Source organism: Bos javanicus, chromosome 8 (assembly GCF_032452875.1).
Source record: "Bos javanicus breed banteng chromosome 8, ARS-OSU_banteng_1.0, whole genome shotgun sequence".
NCBI classification, from domain to species: domain Eukaryota; kingdom Metazoa; phylum Chordata; class Mammalia; order Artiodactyla; family Bovidae; genus Bos; species Bos javanicus.
In genome coordinates this window covers 24,023,112-24,042,066 of record NC_083875.1, presented here as the reverse complement: position 1 = coordinate 24,042,066, position 18,955 = coordinate 24,023,112, and the positions used below count along the sequence as shown (strand labels likewise).

Sequence of the window (18,955 nt, the reverse complement as noted above, 5' to 3'; positions counted from 1 at the left end):
AACACGTCGATCCCAAAGTCTCCACATACATTTTAAATCAGCTTTGAGAAACTTTTTTAAAAACCTGCTGTAATTTTGGTTACAAATGCACAGAATTTGTATATCAGTCTGGGAGAGAACTGATATCTTAATAATATTGAGTTTTTTAACCAGTATGCAAGGTATATTTCTCCATTATTTTAGGTCCGTGTTTTGTTGTTTTCTTACTACAAATCTTGCACCTATTTTGCTAAATTTAATAAGTACTGCACATCCCAAAGTATTTTTATGCTAGGGCAATTAGAATGTTTTTTGGTTTGTCTTTATTTCCAACTGTTCATTGATAAAATATAAACATATAATTGATACTTTTTTATGGCCTTACTCTACCTACTTATATATTCTCGTAGATTTTTTGTAGATTCTTTTTGATTTTCATTGCAATGTTGTCTATGAATAGAGATTGTCTTAATGTTTTTCTTTCCAATCTGTATGCCTTTGATTTCTTTTTCTTGCCTAATTGCACTGTCTAGGGACCTTTGGTATGGTTGAATAGAAGTGGTAAGAGTAGACATTCTTATTTTGTTAACAAAATAGTCCTGGGGGAAAGCATTCAGGATGCTTAACATTACATATGATGTTATATTTACTGTTAGTATAGAGATTTTATGGATATTCTGTATCAGCTAAGTTGCTTCAGTCGTGTCTGACTCTGCGAGACTCCATAGACAGCAGCCCACCAGGCTCCGCCATCCCTGGGATTCTCCAGGCAAGAACACTTGAGTGGGTTGCCATTTCCTTGTCCAATGCATGAAAGTGAAAAAATAAAGTGAAGTCGCTCAGTCGTGTCCAACTCTTAGTGACTCCGTGGACTGCAGCCAGCCTACCAGGCTCCTCCGTCCATGGGATTTTCCAGGCAAGAGTACTGGAGTGGGGTGCCATTGCCTTCTCCTTAGGTTGATGAAGTTTCCTTTATTCCTAAATTGGGAAGTATTTTTTTTTATTATAAATAGATGTTGAATTTTGTCAAATGGGTTTTTTTCTGCATTTGTTGAAATGATTATATACTTTTTTCATTTGTTAGTAGGATGAATTATTTTGATTAATTTTTATAATGTGAAGCAAATCTGCATTCCTAGGATAAACTCCACTTGATTATAATATAGTATCCTATTTATTGCTGAATTTGATTTGCTAGTAATACTTTGTTAGAGGGCTTCCCAGGGGATCCTAGTGGTATGCATCCTGCCAATGCATAAGACATATAAGAGATGTGAGTTCAATCCCTGGGTTGGGAAGATCCCATGGAGGAAGACACTGCAACCCACTCCAGTATTCTTGCCTGGAGAACCCCATGGACAGAGAAGCCTGGTGGGCTATATAGTCCATAGGATCACACAGAGTCAAACCCAACTGGAGTGACTTAGCACTCACGTTTTATTAAGGATTTTTGCCCCGTGGCACCTATGAGGGATATGGTTTTGTGGTTTCCTTGTACTATCTTTGCCTGGTATGTTATCAGGATAATGCTCTCCTAGTAATTTTTCCTTAAGTGGTAGAATTTTCTAGTGAAAAGTCTGGGCTTGGAGTTTGCTTTAGGAAAGTTTGTAACTATGAATTCAAGTTACATAATATATGAGACTATTTACACTATCTATCCATTCATCCCCACTAATGCTGAAGAGGGAATTTAGGTGGCACAGCATACCTGGCAGTTAGTGTGTATCTCTCCTTTTTAAAAGTGTGCGCTTCATAAAATCAGGGAGTTTGTTTTGGCCATATGTAGTTCCAGTGGTTGGTATTCCTGGCACATAGTAGACACTTTATAAATGATTTTAATCCTTTCGAAACTTGGGTGTGTCTTATATTTTATATGTGCATTTAGTGGGATCATTTCCTTTTTCCAGAAATGTTGCAATTAAATTGATGGTGAATCTAATAATTGTTGAGATCTTACTAGGAAATGACATTATTGTCATTTGAACAAGCTATTATAAACTGTGTTGTTATTCATTTATATGGTTTAGCCTCCCCTCTCTGCCAAAGTTTACATATACCTATAGGATATTCTATAGCCCTAATGCATACAACTATAGATGAGTGAGTGAGTGAATGAATGGGTAAATGAATATTCAAATGCTCTGCTCTTCATTTTTTTAAGTGTATTTTGCTCCATGGAATTGTCAATATTTCTCAATAATGACATTAGTTAAATCAAGTATATTCAGTGTCTTGGAGAACTAGCTGTTTAATCTGTGATAAATTATTTAACACCCTTCTTTCTAAAAACTGTTTTTGTTTTAAATTGAAACTCTCCCTTGTACTTTGAGAAGACTCACGGACCTAAGTCTGAATTGGGTTTGACCTGACCTACCGGGGTAGTTTAGATTTCTCTGAAACTGAAGTGCCCTTGCTCTCTTTGCTCCTTTGAAAAGGAGACCAGCAGGGGTCATTTCAGACCTACTAGAGCTTCTTCAAGCTCCTCCTCTGCCCTGATTTATGAGTACTTCTTCTCATCCTGAGACTGACTTGGCTCCATTTGATGAGGAAGCTGAAGGTGAATGACATGTCTCTTTCCCTGGAAGTTGCTGCCTGTCTTGTCATCCTTTGGCATTTCTAACTCTGACATGACACTCTCCCCTAAATTGGATGATACTGATTTGTCCCTGGATGAGAATGGCAGTCTTGCTTCATTATTTCCTACATCTTCGGGCACATGCAAATTTTCCCAGTCCTGCTGCTACTACCTAACCATATTTCTGCCTTAGCACTAGGGAATGAGCTCTTTTTTCATCTTTTTTTCCAGCGAAACCTTTATTGGGCTTATTGCCGGCACTACTCTGAAAGAGATTTTTTTCTTCTTTCTTTCTTTTGAAATTGATCATCACTTGTTTATTTTACCTTGTAAGTTATTTTTTTTTCTTCTGCCTTCTTTACATTTTCCCCTAGATACCCAAAAGTACATGGGCTATAACCCATCATTTCCCCTTTTCTTTCAGTACCTTCTTTATTTAAAAACGTATTTCTTGTGAAAAGCATGGAGCGTGTTAGCATTCATGCAATAAGAAACAATTAGACAAAAATTTTGAATAATAATTGGGAGAAGTGGTATCTGTGCTTGTTACACATTCCCCTTAGAAAACACTGTGAAAAGTATGGTTTGCTATATTTTAGAGACTCTGTAATTACTGTGCAATGTGAGTTGTTATGGTAACAGGGTTTTCCCCCTTCCTATTAAATAACAGAGTAAATGGTTGCTTGAGACATGATTGAATTGTCAGCTTTCAAGCTAATGTTATCCTGATGGGAAAGGGGAGTTGGGGTAGAGAAGAGAGACTGAGGTAGAGAGAGAAAGTGGGAGGGAGGGAGGAGAGAGAGAGTTTAAAATGTCCAGAAAGCACCTACAAAGTGACGAGTGTCATTCTCCTTTAAAAATGTGTCCGTCACAAGCCCTCCCTTCTTGTCTTCCAGTCAGTATTTGTCAGGGGACGGGAATAACAAAAAATTATTCTGTGTAAACAAGATTACTATTGACAGACAACTGAAGCCTGTGCTTTCTTATTTATATACAGTGGAACATTGAGCAGCCTTGGGGGTCTCTAACACTAAGTACAAATGGTTTTTCTTCTGGGAATGTGGGAGGAGTGTGCATATGTCACAGACCAAATGCAGTGACTCAGTATTGGTGTGTCTGGGTAGCAACTGAAGTTAAATGCTTTTATTCTTTTGATAATAAGATATACATCTGGGAAACGTGAAAACGCCTTACTTTGTGAGATTGAGGTTTTAAAATCCATAGCAAACACTTGACCTGTCAGTTTTACATGCTGTTCTACCTCGTCCAATTCCAGTTTCATAGTCAACCTCCCCAAAGCTTGACTTACACGATTTAAGTTATTTGATGAAGGGCTGTTGAAATGACTATTTTCTTATAAATGAATAAGTATATTTGTTAAGACCACTAAGGAGGCAGAGAACATTACCAAACTTCTAGGCAATGTGTTCTGAACAGTAAATTATCAAATTAAGTGGCTTCCCTGGTAGCTCAGACAGTAGAGTATTTGCCTGCAGTTCAGGAGACCCAGGTTCAGTCCCTGGGTCAGGAAGATCCCCTGGAGGAGAAAATGGCAACGCACTCCAGTGTTCTTGCCTGGAGAACCCCGTGGACAGAGGAGCCTGGCGGGCTACAGTCCATGGGGTAGAATAGAGTCAGATGCAACCGAGCAGCTAAGCACGCACGCACATAGTCCCTTCAAGTAAAGTATGTGTCCATGGGGAAACTAGATCTCCTTTTTCATTCTGTCTTTTGACATTTGCTCTACGTTTGTGAATTGTGTTTCTAAGCAGGATATTCTCTGTTTAGCTAGCATTTCAGTTACATGTCACTAGAACTTGTGTGATACTAATTAAAATGTTTAGTTAGGAAATTTCAAACTGTAAAGTTTATAATACTCACTTTAAATTTCGCTTTGTCACTCACTGTGTTTTTAACTGGAATGAAACACTTCCCAGCCAGAACATTTTGAACATGTTTTGTAAAATTTCAAATAATCATATCCTCAACAACTTGTATTAGAATTTGGCTGTGCCTATTAAAATGGTTTTCTAACATTGTGTTTTCACACATCATAACTCTCTGTGATTACTTGTTTATGATAGTGTAGTTTTCACATGACAAGATTTTGCCGTAAAGCGAACACTGTACATTTAATGTGGTTAAGCTCAGCAGGTCTTTAAGGGAACATTTATGTGTGAGACACTGTTGTGGGTTCAGTGTCCGTGAGAGGGATTCCAGGGTGAATAGAATATGATCTCTGCTCTTAGGTTGGTATGATTAGTGTCCAATCACAAAAAAATGCAACCTGTTGAGTATAACAAGAGAGGTGTAGAATAGTGTACTGGAAGCGTAGGGATGGGAGAAATATTTCAGAAAGTAGAGATGAGAGGAAGGAACACAGGACATTCAAAGCCATGGAAGCAATCAGGGAACACGAAGGTCTTAAAGAGTATTGGACAGGCTTGGAAATTGGTTTATAACCTAAGTGAACCAGAATACAGATTAAATGAAAGAGGAGCAGAGAGTAAGTGGGGGAACTGGTTAAGGATCTTAGCCAGCAGAGTTCTCACATAACAACAAATTATTTCTTAAAGTAAATGGTGTACTTTTAATTTTAAAATACTTTGGACATAGCATAGAGGAATTTTGGACTTTATTCTTTAATGAACCATCAAAGGTTTTTTGAAAAATTCTGAGTTAATGTAATAGTAGCAACATCGTTCAGGATGTATTAGAAGGAAGGAAGATTTTAGACTGTTAAGAGATGAGCTAGATGGCCTCAATAATTAAGACAGGAATTAGGACTAACTCAGTGAGGAAGAAGGAGAAGGCAATAGCACCCCACCCCAGTACTCTTGCCTGGAAAATCCCATGGACGGAGGAGCCTGGTGCGCTTCAGTCCATGGGGTCGCACAGAGTCGAACACGACTGAGTGACTTCACTTTCACTTTTCACTTTCATGCATTGGAGACAGAAATGGCAACCCACTCCGGTGTTCTTGCCTGGAGAATCCCAGGGATGGGGGAGCCTGGTGGGCTGCCGTCTATGGGGTCGCACAGAGTTGGACACGACTGAAGCGACTTAGCAGCAGCAGCAGTGAGGAAGAAAGTAGGGACAAGCGCAGTGAACATTTCAGAGGCAGAGTTGACAGTTGAGTTGGAGGCAAGGGAGAAGTCCAGGATAAATCAGAAGTTTCAGATCTGGGTGACTGCAATGTTGATAGGGTAATGTTGATAGAGGAATGATAAGAGGGAGAGTGGCTTTTGAATGATGATGCAAAGAAGTGTACAGAGTGTATTAGATAGTGGGAGGTGAATGTTTGAGAAGTACATGTTCTAAAAGTGGTCATTTTCAAACTATGTATTTTAAATTTTATTTTATTGAGTTATGTATATATGGTAGGTTTCTCCCATTTTAGTGTATAGTTCTATGAATTTTGAGAAGTGAACATATTCATCTAATCAGTACCACAGTCAAGATAAGGACAGTTCCAGTACCCTAAAATCACCCCATGCCCCTATGCAGTCAGCCCCTCCCGTGCTCCCCCATCTCCTGACAACCACTGATCTCTCTTATATGCCTCTAGTTAAAACTGCATTTTAAAGAATTCTAAGGACCACCACAGGCTAAGAGATGCAGGTTCTGTCCCTGGGTTGGGCAGATCCTCTGGAGAAGGAACTAGCAACCCCCTTCAGTATTCTTGCCTTTGAGCATCCCGTGGACAGAGGAGCCTGGTGGGCTGTACAGTCCACGGGGTCGTAAAGAGTCAGACACGACTGAGCATGCGTGCATGAGCACTCACGAGGGCCCACCGAGGGTAGACTGAGATGATCATGAGGGCTGAGCACCCAGCCCCCAGCCTTCCTCCTTACTTCCTCTGACAAATTCTGCTTCTCTGATTCATGCTTTATATATTGGCATTTTACTTAACATTTGGGGTGAGGTGGAAAAATTACATAACTAAATACTTGAAAACTATTATTCTACAGTCTAAATGATACCACTCTGAGCCACCAATATCTCTTACCTATAGTTTTGCAGGTGCCTCTGAGCAGATTTCTCTGCTTTGACCTTTGCCTACTACAGTCTCTTCTCAACAGAACAGTCCATAAGATCCTTTTCAATGTAGATTAGATCATATTGTCTCAAAACCTCATAATGACTCCCCCTTTAGTGAGAGTAAAGGCAAGTCCTGAGGACTGACCTAGAAGGCCATCCTTTCTCCTGTTGACTCACCAGCCCTCTCTCTTTCCACTCTCCTCTCTGCTTCTCTGTCTGTGCTCATCATACTGGCCTCCCTTCTGTTCCTAAAACAGTGAGCCATGCAGTCACTTTAGGGACCTTTGCCTTATCTTTTATTTTGTTTTTTGATTGAATTAAAAGTCACGTAACATCATACTAACCATTTTAAGGCTTAAAGTGTGTACATCAGTGGTATTTAGTACCTTTTCAGTGAGTAACCATCACCGCTATCTAGCTCTGAAACCTTTTCATCACCGTCAAATGAGACCATGTATATACTAAATGTTCCCTCCCACTTCTTCATTTCCCCATCCCTGGCAACCACTAAGTTGCTTTCTATCTGTATGGATTTCCCTGTTCTGGACATTTCATATAAACAGAATCATATAATATGTGACCTTTCGTGTCTGGTTTCTTTCACTTTCACATCATGTTTTCAGGGTACATCCATGTTGTAGCCTGCTTTAGTACTTCGTTCCTTTTTATGGCTGAATAACATTCCATTGTGGATATATCATTTTTTTGTTCATCCATTTATTCTTTCATGAACAAATTCATTTATGGGTTATTTCTGCCTTTCACCTCTTGTGAAAGTGCTGCTTTAGCATATATTACAGTATTTGTTTGAATATGTATTTTCAGTTCTTTTCAGTATATACCTAGGAGTGGGACTGTGTGTGAGTCTGTGTGTGCGCATGCTCAGCCGTGTCTGACTCTTTGCAACCCTGTGGACTGTAGCCCACCAGGCTCTTCTGTCCGTGAAATTTTCCAGGTAAGAATACTGAAGTGGGTTGCCATTTCCTTCTTCAGGGGATCTTCCCAACCCAGGGATTGAACCCATGTCTCTTGAGTCTCCTGCATTTGCAGCAGATTCAAGCCCAGGAGTGGCATTGCTGAGTCATAATTCTATGTCTAACTCTTTGAGGACCCACCAAACTGTTTTCCATAGCAGCTGAGCCATTTTCCATTCCCACTAGCACTTTCCTTTGTTTTTACATCTTCATCTTCAAGTTTTCACTCAGGCTTCACCTTCTGAATGAGATACACTGATCACCCTATTGGTCCTGTAATCAGCTTCTGTCCCCACTCTGGCCTTATTATCCTTCTTTCCCCCCTTTCTTCTATTTGCATATTTCCATAATGTGGTCTCTTCTTTTAGGCCCATGCAGTAATGTTTCATTATACTTAGTACTACCTCTTATACACAGAAACTCTTACTCTTTCCTAAATCATAGAACCTGCTCACCTCAGCAGTCCATCAGACACCTGTCATTGCATGGGTATGCAGAGTTAGTCTTAGAAAAAGTATATTGCACATGTTAATTAAAACTTAGTGCACAGTGCTTGAGAACCTTGCTTTATCATCTGTTGAATAACAGGGTTGAAACGTCATGATTTGGAACTTGTTTGTTGATTGGCTTTCCTTCAAAGGCTTCTCACAAGTATAGCAAATGATACATGATTTTCATACTTTAAAATGCTAATTATATTTGTCAGCCTAGAGACATTAACCTATATGGGAGGGTTATGTGTTGAATTGGAACGGGATCCTAAAATCTGTTTGTGTTAAAAATGGTCAAGAAAGTCTCTTGTGTCTGTAGCACAGCTGGAGAGTAAGGGCATGGCTGTATGCAGGCCGCTTCCCTAAGTCTCTCTTCTGTAAGGGAAAAAGTGAGAAAGTGCATTTTACAGGAGATTGGCCCTAGCTAACTCCACAGAACACAAAGACTAGGTATAATCTCAGGAAACCTGGGGAGTTCAGGCTGGTGTCTAGGCTCAAGCCTGACTGCCTCCCTGCACCTACCCTCAGATGTGGTCTGAGTAGCAGCAGGAGGAGTAGCTTTAACCTTCAGTTTATAACCTCCTTTTAAATAGGTTTCCTGGCATGAGCGTCTTTGTTCTTAGAAGCTTGACATTTGATTTGCTTATTTACTTTTGCATTTTTTTCATACTGCTTTCTTTTCTTAACTCAAGAAGCAATTGAGATCATTGTCTTTCCAAAAACATTCAATGCTCTCTTTGCCAATTTGCCGAGACTTGAGCTTCCCAGGTGGGTTCGATCCCCGGTCAGGAAGATCCCCTGAAGGAGGGCATGGCAACCCGCCCCACTGTTCTTGCCTGGAGAATCCTGTGGACAGAGGAGCCTGTCAGTCTATGGTCCATAGGGTCGCAAAGAGTCAGACACAACTGAGCGACTTAGCACACAGCACGTGGATATTCTCAGTTGTGCAGTGATGTCCGTGGATTATTTGGCAGCAAAATTTTAAGATATTTTGAAGTTCTGAAGAGGTAAAAGTTTTAGTTGTGGTGTTGGTTTTCTTTCTGTGTAATCCAAATCTCAAAATAGAACTCAAAGATTGTTCATCTATTTTATGGAAAGAAAACAGAATTGATAGGAAAAAAGTTAAAGGGAAGTCCCCACATTTTGGAAACAGAGAGCAAGGTCAAGGGCTAATTAGTGCCTCCTCAGCTTCCTGAACAATGAGAGAGGAAGCAGGAATTGGTGGGTTCATTCTTTCAAGGAGTTTTGCTAATATGTTGACAAGGCTCCCCCTACTCTGCTTGACAGAATGAGTACTTAACCAGAAAAGCAAGAAACCTGTCTTTATAATTTTTTTGTTTATTTCATGATCTGAATATCTCTTTCATACTGTTCGAGTATCTGATTTTTAAAAAAGAAGCAATGGGATGAGGGGTGTAGATTTCAGACAGAGTTGATCTCTTTGTTCCCACAGACGCTTCATAATCTATTTATGTCCATTTGTGACTCTCTCTGCCCATTTCTGAACCCTCTGCAGTCACTGATCGATTTATAATCCTCATATCCTTCCAGAGTCCCTTGCTTGTTGTAGGCCCACACTGAGACAGGGATGAAAGAAAATGTCAGAAGCCATGGAAACCAACCCGGTTCAGAGAGGCTGTTCTCTTCCCTATCACAGAGCACTTGAGAAAATTAATTCCTGTTGTATAGTAAAAATCTCCGTAAACACTGTAGTTATCATGATCCTGGGGCAATCATATAGAAATTTGTCCTTTTTGTGTGTTTGTTGTTATTGTTTGTCTGCGAGACACAGACTAAGTTTCCGTTGTTTGAGTTTAGATGAGATGAGTTACAGGAAACATGAAATGTGATGCACTGTGACTGTTTTTTTCTTGAGTGATCTTTCTTTAACAGAAGCAGACCTTGGCAAGATTTGTTGCAAGATAGCCATATACTAATAGGTAGAAACAGAAATGACTATGAAAACCAGATGTTTTGTCTGGGCCTGTCTTCAGAAACAGGATTTCAGTGTTGGCATATATCATTTTTCTCTTGTTTACCCACACTGATTAAAGGGCATTTATCTAGTGGTGTGCACAATTGCTGTGTGCGGGACTCATTTGCATGCTCTTACCACGACGGTTTCTACACAACATGATATTTCTGTTGGCAATTTAAGGTTATTACTTCAGAAACTGTCATACTGGAAGTCCAGGATGTGAGCAATATTTATTTTTATTTAAAATTACTAGGGGGATTTGTTAGACAAAACCTAGTTTCCTGACATTGACAAGAGGCTTTCTAGAGTTTCTCCCTAATTTTCAAAGACATATTTGTATTACACATGCATCTTAACTTGTGGTCATTGTAGGATTTTATTTGCTTTAATTTAGAAAATTCCAGGCTTATTTTATTTTGTCTTTGCAGGACTCTAAACTCCTCTCCTTTGAAAATCTCCAAAAGATCTTATTTGCGGTTATGATCCTAGACAGATTTGGTTTGTTTTAGAATCTAAACCATTGAAATGAAGGGGAAGAAAGAGTTCCTGATACAGTTTTCATTTTATTCTGTTTTAATATTGTGCAGCCTGATTTCTGGTGCATTTTCCCCACAGGTTCATATCCAGCCTTCCGAGTGGCACCGGGCAATTTTCCTCCCCCAGGCCTGGCTCGCGTATATGACTCGTGCTTATCATGCCATTTTACAGGTAATGAAATCATGGGATGGCTTGCTTTAAAGCTTATCTCTTTTTTAAGTTTTACTGCAAATATGTATTTAATGTAAAAGCACTTAGGAAAATAGCATTATCAAAAATGCAGCTGTTTTCTTCTTTCTGACTTATAGTAATGCAAATCTGTGGCATCTAGAAAAATGGTACAGATGAATCTATTTGCAGAGCAGGAATAGAGACACAGACTAAAGAATGGACATGTGGATTCAGGCAGGGAACGGGAGGGTGGGACAAATTGGGAGATTAGGTTTGACATATATACCCTACCATGTGTGACATAGGTGGCTAGTGGAAAACTGTTTTATTGCACAGGGAGCTCAGCTGGGTGCTCTGTGATGACCAAGAGAAGTAGGATGATGGTAGGTTAGAGGGAGGCTCAAGAGGGATGGGAAATATATATACATATAGCTGATTCACTTCATTGTACAGCAGAAACAAACATGTTTTAAAGTGATTGCTGCTAAGTCACTTCAGTCATGTCTGACTCTGTGCGACCCCATAGATGGCAGCCCACCAGGCTCCCCCATCCCTGGGATTCTCCAGGCAAGAACACTGGAGTGGGTTGCCATTTCCTTCTCCATTTAAATCCTTTAAAGTGATTATACTCCAATAAAAAATGCAATGGTTATTGTTGCTCATAAAAGAATGTGAAGCATACATATATAACTGTACTTGAATTTTAAATGTGATGCCCCCCCACATGTGTTCCATCCAGAGCTCCCTCTTGAAAGCTGCTCTCCTGTGTCCTGCTGCTTGGTGAATGTCTGTTATTGTGCCTGATGTGCCCCATGGCTGGCCCACAGTACCTCAACTTGAGTACATCCCAGACTGAGTTATCGTCTTGTACCTGCCCCCTCTCCATCTAGACTTGCTTATGTCTCCAGCTTTATGTCTTCACCCTTTCCCTGCATTTTCAACCTTGCTCAATTTCTTTGTTTTCCTAAACACAGCATGTCTTCCCTAACCTCTTAATTTTTTAGTTCCCCAACCAGGGATCGAACCTAGGCTCCCTGCATTGGGAATGTAGGGTCTTAGCCACTGGACCACCAGGGAAGTATACCCTAACCGTTTGACTTTTACCTACACTGTTCTTCTATTGCAGAACTGCCACTTCCCTTTGCCTAGTTCTTCTATTGCAGAACTGCCACTTCCCTTTGCCTAGTCAAGGCTCTTTTGCAGCTTTTCCCTTTTTGTCAAATTCCAGGAGTAAGTTTCACTTTGTATGTATAGTTAGTCATGGTGGTTTAAGGGGCACATATTGGAATGGCAAATTTCTACTTGTTCTTTGTAGTTTTATCTGTGTGCCTCCCCTCTCCCCCCAGGGTTGTCTGCCCCTCGCATATGTTTCCTTAGAACCCACGCTTCCCTTTAGAAGCCCTCATCACCTCAGTTATGTGTCCAGGGTCTCCCTCCAGTTGTCTTTCTTCCTTACAGTCAGAAGCTGCTTTCCTATCTGTTGTCTCTCCAGAACCTGACATGTCTAAAACATAGTAGGTACTCACTAAATAAATGAATTATGCTTAATTTGACTTCTTTTATTCCAATAATATTGTAAGTTATAGTTTATGAATTTCAAAAATTAGAAATAATTTTAACCAGTTTGGGAATATATAAACATTTAACAATATGAGAAAAAAAAAAAAAAACTACTAACTTAATCCTTTTTCCTAGCTTAAAATTCATTGTTAAGGATGATAGGAAAAAAAAAAAATCTAAATTACTTAAGAAATTGATGGCCCCAAATAAGATTTTCATAAAGTCTTAAGAAATAAGGTGTTGTGGTTAAATATAACTGGTGCCCCCAACCTCCGGGATCTAATGCCTGATGATCTGAGGTGGAGCTGATGTAATAATAATAGAAATAAAGTACACAATAAATAGAATGTGCTTGAATCATCCCAAGACCACCTTCCTCCTACCTTCTGGTCCATGAAAAGATTGTTTTCCACGAAACTGGTCTCTAGTGCCCAATAGGTTGGGGACCACTGTCCTAAAGGATGGAGGTGGGGCCAGAGGAATGACCAAGCATGTCAGCACTCATGTTTGCATCTTAAAACCTTGCTACAACATATTCAGTCTTTGATGCTTTAATAGAGGATGTACTCCAATACAGGCACCTGGAAGCAGCAAGAATAACTCCTTCTCCTGCAGAATGTCCTGAAAATTTTATTTAGCTCTTAGCATAAGGAAGGTCAAATAGGACAGGATTGTGGTATAACATGGGCATCCCTGGTGGCTCAGGCAGTAAAGTATCTTCTGCAATGCAGGACACCCAGGTTCGATCCCTGGGTTGGGAAAATCCTCTGGAGAAGGGAATGGCAACCCACTCTAGTATTCTTACCTGGAGAATCCCATGGACAGGGGAGCCTGGCAAGCTACAGTCCATGGGGTCGCAAAGGGTTGTACCCAACTGAGCAGCTAAGCATACACTCATGGTATATAATATGCAGATGACAAGCAATTGATTTTTTTAAAAATACTCTATGGTTTCCTTTTCATAATAAGACCTTTAATAAATGACTAGTGTCTGCCCACCAACATGTAACATTTAGTATTTCAATTCATCTTTACAGAAGCCCTTTGAAGTAGGTATTGTTAACCTCATGTAGAATGGGATTATAGATGGGAAAGCAGGGTTAGCAGGAAAGCAAAGCAAACAGCACACAACCCAACAGTCAGTAAATGAGAGAACTAGAACTTAACTTGGATTTGTCTGATTCCAGAGCCACAGCCTTTGCCACCATGTCATGCTTTTTCCCTAATACCATCATTGTGTGCCTCTGTCTCTTTGCAACTCTATGGACTGTCGTCCACCAGGCTCCTCTGTCCATGGGGTTTCCCAGGCAAGAATACTAGAGTGGGTTGCCATTTCCTTCTGCAGGGGAGTCTTCCCTATTCACAGATAAAACTCAGGTCTCCTGCTTTGGCAAGCTGATTCTTTGCCACCGAGCCACCTGGGCAGCCCAACACCATCATTAGTTGTTACAAATAATGCAAATTGGTTTAATATTTTCGAGATCAATTTATGAAAATCCAGCTGAGTATTTGTAATAATACAGGTCAATTATTCTGCCTTTTCTATTGTTGTTGGTGACAGTATGTATCTTTATATATATTTATTTATCAATTAAAATCTCTTTCCTTTGGATTTCTAATAAGTCTAGTTCCATTGAGAATTGGTGATTAAGAGGTGAAACTCAAAGTAGGGGCTGTAAAAAAATTTTCAGTATTATTTTAAAAGTAAAGCCATCTCGTACACAGGGTTATTGTTATCATCTTTCTAAATTCCATATATGTTAGTATACTGTATATGTATGGAACAGTCTTATGGACTCTGTGGGAGAGGGAGAGGGTGGGAAGATTTGGGACAATGGCATTGAAACATGTAAAATATCATGTATGAAACGAGATGCCAGTCCAGGTTCAATGCACGATACTGGATGCTTGGGGCTAGTGCACTGGGACGACCCAGAGGGATGGTATAGGGAGGGAGGAGGGAGGAGGGTTCAAGATGGGGAGCACATGTATACCTGTGATGGATTCATTTTGATATTTGGCAAAACTAATACAATTATGTAAAGTTTAAAATAAAATTTAAAAAAATTAAAAAATAAAAAAATAAAAACATTTTCCTCATAAAAAAAAATAAAAATAAAAAATAAAAGTAAAGCCATGCTCTATAGGCTATCAGTATTATTTGATATGCTGATGCATTTTAAGTGTTCAACAGGTTGTTTTTTTTTTTTTTTAATAAGCCCACACACTTAAATAGAATTTACAGGATCTTAGAAGAATTAGAGCGACTGCCAAACTCCTCATCTATATCAAGAATTTCCGTCCTGGAGGATAGCTCTTTGGTACAGGAGGCGTAGTTACTTCCATCTGGTGCTAGACATGTTTTGTAGACTACAGCGTCATTTAGAGGAGCCATGTTTTATTCAGTAAGCCTAGGAGACACTCTGAAAGGTACATTCTGCATTATTTCCTGGAGGTTGACTGTAATGTGAATAAGGTTGCAATTTGAACACTTCTAGTGGCTTTCGCTTGGGCATCAGCTTCTAGCCTCATCTAATTTTCCACAAGAACATGGGATTTTGAATTATAAGCATATCAAAGTGATTGACATGGGGAGGTATTTGAATTTCTTGCCATGAAGTTGAAAAATGCAGCTACAGTTTGACTGACAATTTTGAGTCCATTTTGGTAAGGTGCCGTCCAGTCGACTTGACCTTGCTCCTTTTGAGAGATGCTAAGGAGGTTAAGGTTTCCAACCTTTGTGTAAAGGGTCCTTAGGGATTATGACTATGACCTCAGACAGGACAGAGGGGTTAAAAATAGGTTGACTGAAGATACTTGTTTCCTGCATTGGTCAGCTGGCCACATAATAATCTGAAGTCAAAACCAGTCAGGAATTGTGACTACTAGTAAATCACTCTTTGACCATTTGTAAAGGTTGTTTTCAGTGTGCAAGTTTAGAATTAGGCAAACTTGCTCACTGTAATCAGCAAGTTGTAGTTACACAGGCTGAGGGTGTTTTGTTTTTTTTTTTTAAGGAAGATGAATAGATAAATTAATAATTGAAATCTACAGGCCATCCAAAAATCTCAGTTCAAGGGATCATTTCAGCCTTTTCTCTCCCAACGAGTGTTCGCCCCACCTCACCCCTCTTCTTAACCTGCAGAGGAGACTGAGTTAAATGCCACTGGATCTCGTATCAGTAGGTGAAGAATTGGATGGCAAAGTGGGTCTGAATAAATAGCCTAACATTGACTGGGTGGAAGGAGTTAGAGACATTTCAGAAGAGAAGATTGAGAAGAACTGAAACTCTGAGAAAGGAATAATGAAAAATGTACTTAGTCACAATAGAGTTGTACTGATTTATGGCTACAGGAGAGATCAGAAAAGTAGACCTTCTAAAGAGGCTGCACGTATATGGGCCTTTTTGTGTTTTGTTTATTTCTGAACGATTTTTAACCTTTTAATTTCTTATCTTTTATGGAAAGCATTATGGAACGTAAATATTTTAGGAGGAAAGAGGAATGATTTAAGAAGCATAATAAACAGAGGTAGGCAATAGGCATGATTTTCTGTTTTGCTTACCCTCTTAGAAGGCTACAATCAATATTAAATATTAATGTCTTCCCAGTTTGACCATCTCTGATACCTTGCTCCAAGAGACAGAGGGAGAATGAAAAGGTCAGGATTCTATCATTGGAAACACAGAGGCGGGGATGGACACTGACTGAAGTAAATAGAAACTATGAAGGACGTGAACAGAATGCCCACCAGCTCTCGGTGTGCTGAACTGGTGAGCCCCAGGGCACTGTGTGCTGGAGGTTGTGCAAAATGCAGCGCCTCCTTAGCTGGATAAATTGTCCTTGTCCTTGTCAGTGAGCTTACAGGCTAGTAACAAGAGTGTATAAGAGAAATACAGGGACATGCAACTGGATAGTCTGGATATTACATTTTGGGGAACTTTTTACTCTTTGAGAGTATGCAGATTAAAACTATGAATTACTTCAAGAAGGTTTTATATACATATATATTCATGAGAGAATAGCTTATAAGAAGATAATAAGGGGGATTTGTTTTCTACAGCAGACCTGATAATGGTAGTAATTATTCCCAGTCACTATACTAAATAGACACTTTTTCACATTATTTAATGTGATACTGTAATACCATAAGTCAGGTGTTTGCTATATTTTACAAATGGAAACTGAAGCTTGGAGAGGTGAAGTGACTTGCCCAAATTTACACAGCACACAAATAGAAATGCCATTAGGTCAGGACATCATGATTTCAGAACCCACATCCTTAACCTAAAGCTGTATTGCTTCCCTCTCTAGAATATATAGAGAGATACGTTTTTCTTCTGTAGAGCACATCCTACAACTCTAAAATCAACAAGAAAAATCAACCAATAGAAAAATGAACAGAATAAGAAACCCGAATAGTCTTTAAACATTTGGAAAGATGCTTAATCTCAGTAAATAGTAAAATGAAAATTAAAACTGTAATGGGCCCCATTTTCACACTCCCCGAAATGGTAAAAATTTAAAAGCCTGACAATCCCAAATGCTGTCAAGGATGTGAGATAGCCAGAAATCGTTTACTGCTGCTAAGTTACTTCAGTCGTGTCCGACTCTCCGCAACCCCATAGACAGCAGCGCACCAGGCTTCCCCATCCCCGGGATTCTCCAGGCAAGAACACTGGAGTGGGTTGCCATTTCCTTATCCAATGCATGAAAGTGAAAAGTGAAAGTGAAGTCGCTCAGTTGTGTCCGACTCTGTGCGACCCCATGGACTGCCGCCTACCAGGCTCCTCCGTCCATGGGATTTTCCAGGCAAGAGTACTGGAGTGGGGTGCCATCGTTTACCATTAGTGGGAACAAAAGCAACACAAACACTCCTGAAAACAGTTTAGTATTACTCTGTAATGCATACTAATAAGTTCTTGTTTGATTCAAGGTATATCAATAAACCAGAATTTTAACTACATTTAAATAATTTAACTGGTGATGCAGGAAAGGGGAAAGCATCTGATCAAAATAATTGAGTGTAAAAAAAATAAAACAGAAAATAAATATTTGAAGGTTTTGCCTTTAACAGATTGATGATATTAACTATATATATATGTATGTATGTGTATATATATATTTTTTTTTTGGCCTGGTACTGGTTGAGAATTATGTCTGTAAGTTGAGTCAAGAAATAGAAAATGTAGTGTGCAGCTGTTTGATAATAATTTTTGTTACACCTTACCTAAATCTTAAGTATTATGTACTTCTTACTCATTTTCTAACCATTCTGTTGTAATGGTGGTAATCCAATCTCGGTATTGTGTCAGGTCAAATTAGCAGCTGCTGACACAGTCAGATTATTACTATATGGAGGATTTGTTGAATGGGACCTATGAACTTCAAATCTGCTTTTAATAGATATCCCAACATTTAATGCTCTGCACTAAATTTGCCAAATATACAACTGCTCCAGGATATACTTATTTGGTGAATGTGGAAATCCCTAGCAGTCATATAATTCTCTCTCCTTACACATCCTCTGTCATAATCTGCTATCTTATCAGGAACACCTAAGGCTACTTGGGAAAGGATCCATCTGTTACCTAAGTGTTTTCCAAAGAAATTTTAAGATCATTTTGGCCATAGAGTTTGCATGCTGATGGATGCTGTGCTTTTTGCAGGGAAGGATAGGAGAACTGGATTTGCAGTTAAAACATGGAAAAGAAGGACCTGAAGAGGTGCAGTACAAAAAAAACACAGCCTGGCTCTGGTAAGGGATGGCTTTCTGTGCTCATTATTTGTCATGGGAAATGAACTGTGAAGGAGAAGGGAACTACCTTTAAAGACTTAAATGTTGGAATTTTAACTTCTCTATGAGCCTAAGTGGGCAATGGCCAAAGATGTGATGGATGTATTTTCCATCTTCTCCCCAGATAAAAGAAGGAGAGCTTTATTCATGAGTTTTATATATTTTTATTGTTTTCTTAAGCAGTGTGGAAATGGTTTGTTTTTCCCTTTTTTCCCTATAATTGATTATTTTACATGCTTTTGAATAAAGGTTGAGTATTTTTCTCACTCATTTAGTGAAAGAATACCTTCTGCTGCCCTGCTCTTCCCTCCTCAACACATCTTCATTACTAGGCACAACTTTACCATGTTAAGACTGTAATTTCTTTGGCAGACATCCCCCAGTGAATTCCCACTATATTATCTAGAAATGTGTAAGTGCTGGCACATTAAAAGCAGTTTAAAGTGTTACATAGGTTGGGATGAATACCTTGTCAGATTAATGTTACAGCAGCCTAAATCTAAGTAAAGTGCCCAGAATCTAATAAATAACTTTGCTTGTAGCCACAGATTTCTTTAATATAAAAATCTGTTCAAAGGTACCTTGGGTTTCAGTTTTTAATTTACTAACAATTGGCATATGTAGAAAAGCAGAAGCTCTGTGTGTGTGTGTATACTCGCATGTTTAAATAATTCTATTCTGTTATATTTCCCAGATTCATTTTAAAAATAGCCATGCAGTTTAAAACATTATGACATTGGATTTAAGATTAGAGATTAAGCATTTGGATTTTGCTTCCTATTTGCTATTTTCCTTTACACATAGTTTTAGTTTCATCTTCTGAAAATGATAATCTGGGGAGTGGTATGTTAGC

General features: G+C 39.2%; 1 protein-coding gene across 2 annotated transcripts in view; it reads left to right on the top strand.

Annotated features, from left to right (window-relative positions):
• FOCAD (focadhesin) overlaps positions 1–18,955 on the top strand; it is a 302,861-nt gene that overhangs the window by 207,927 nt on the left and 75,979 nt on the right. For both annotated transcript variants that reach the window (XM_061425184.1, XM_061425185.1), the window contains 2 exons: positions 10,654–10,746; positions 17,975–18,063. In XM_061425184.1, the coding sequence (XP_061281168.1) occupies positions 10,654–10,746; positions 17,975–18,063 (182 nt within the window). The remainder of the gene's footprint in view (positions 1–10,653; positions 10,747–17,974; positions 18,064–18,955) is intronic.